Below are 1750 nucleotides of genomic sequence, written 5' to 3'. Positions count from 1 at the left end.
GAGGTAAAGATATGTTCATTGCTGCGGTTTATGGTAGTACTAGCCAAATGCTTAGAAGAGATCTGTGGGAGGAGCTCAGGTTGTTAATGCTTGCTAACCAGGGTCCTTGGTGCTGTCTGGGTGATTTTAATGTGGTCTTGGGCAATCATGAATGCAGAGGAATGAGGCTAACACCCCCCCCAGCCCTTGTGCTGACTTCAAGAATTTCTCTGATTCCTCTAATCTCATTCATTTGCAAACCAGAGGTGCCCCTTTCACTTGGTCTAACAGGAGAGGTGGTCATGCTTTAACAGAAAAAAGACTTGATAGAAGTATGTGCAACAATGAGTGGATAGACTCCTGGCCTCAAGTGGTGTGTTGCACTTTACCCAGAATTTCCTCTGATCACCATCCTATCTTGCTGAATTCTGATAGTGGCCAATCAGGAGTTCAGGCTCAATTCAAATTCCAAAAAATGTGGCTGCACCATCCTAATTGTGCTAAAGTGGTGGTGGAAATCTGGAAGCAGGACATATTTGGTTGTAAGATGTCTATCTTGACTCAGAAGCTAAACCTGTTAAGGAACAAGCTCAAGGTCTGGAATGTTGAAGTCTTTGGCATGGTGCAACATAAGGTCAAGCTGGCCTTAGAAGCAGTGGATTCTATCCAGGCAAATATAGCTTTACATGGTCCCAATGATCATAATTTGGAGGCTGATAGGGATGCTCAACAATCCCTTTTGCAGGCTTTAACAATTGAGGAAGAATTCTGGAGACAAAAGTCTAGGATTAATTGGCACAACAGTGGAGATAGAAACACCAGTTTCTTCCACAGAGTCACTAAGATCAGGAATTCTACCAAGTCCTTAAGTGTGCTAAGATCAGGAGGATGCTTAATTACTGACCAAACAGAGATTGAGAACTTGGTGTTGAATTATTTTCAGAATCTTTTTGCTGCCCCTAACCACATTGTAAAATGATATGATCAACAATGTAGTTCCTACTGTGATCACTGACACAGAGAATTCTAGGCTCTCAGCCATTCCTTCCCATGATGAAATCAAGTGTGCTGTTTTTGGCATGAATGAGGATGGAGCACCAGGACCTGATGGTTTTGGTGGGAGTTTCTATCAGGCCTTCTGGCACATAGTTGGACCTGATGTGTGCAGAGCTACTACTCAATTCTTCACTCAGGATTACATTCTGCCTAACATGAACTCTAATAATGTGCTGCTAATCCCTAAACCATCTGGAGCTGATAGAATTGAAGATTTCAGACCAATTGCTATGGCCAACTTCCAATTCAAAATCATTTCTAAAGTGCTTGCTGATAGGTTGGCAACCATTACTCCTAGGATTGTCTCAACTCAACAAAGAGGCTTCATCAAAGATAGGCAAATCAATGATTGTATTTGTCTAGCATCTGAGGCAATAAATCTGCTGGATCACAAAGTTTTTGGTGGAAATTTAGCCATTAAAATTGACATCAAGAAGGCTTTTGATACAATTGATTGGGATTTCTTGCTGCTTACCCTTCATAAGCTTGGTTTCAACCACAAGTTCAGGAATTGGATTAGAATCATCTTACACTCTGCAAGACTATCCATCAATGTTAATGGCAAAATGGTTGGGTTCTTCAAGTGCACTAGAGGTGTAAGGCAAGGAGATCCTCTTTCTCCTCTCCTTTTTTGCATTGCTGAGGATGTTCTAAGCAGAGGCCTATCAAAGCTGAAGGTTGAGGGGCAAATTAGCACTATTGAGGGTCCTAAAGG

At 41.9% G+C, this 1750-nt stretch overlaps 1 protein-coding gene across 1 annotated transcript; it reads left to right on the top strand.

Moving 5' to 3' along the window:
- The first annotated feature begins 151 nt into the window (after nucleotides 1-151).
- Nucleotides 152-958, top strand: LOC109337271. The gene has a single exon (XM_019574210.1). The coding sequence runs from the start codon at nucleotides 152-154 to the stop codon at nucleotides 956-958; it is 807 nt and encodes a 268-aa protein (XP_019429755.1).
- The last annotated feature ends 792 nt before the right edge of the window (nucleotides 959-1750 follow it).

Source organism: Lupinus angustifolius, unplaced genomic scaffold (genome assembly GCF_001865875.1).
Source record: "Lupinus angustifolius cultivar Tanjil unplaced genomic scaffold, LupAngTanjil_v1.0 Scaffold_3_220, whole genome shotgun sequence".
NCBI lineage: Eukaryota > Viridiplantae > Streptophyta > Magnoliopsida > Fabales > Fabaceae > Lupinus > Lupinus angustifolius.
Note: the sequence above shows the minus strand (reverse complement) of the source record. Positions and strands in the feature narration are given on the sequence as shown.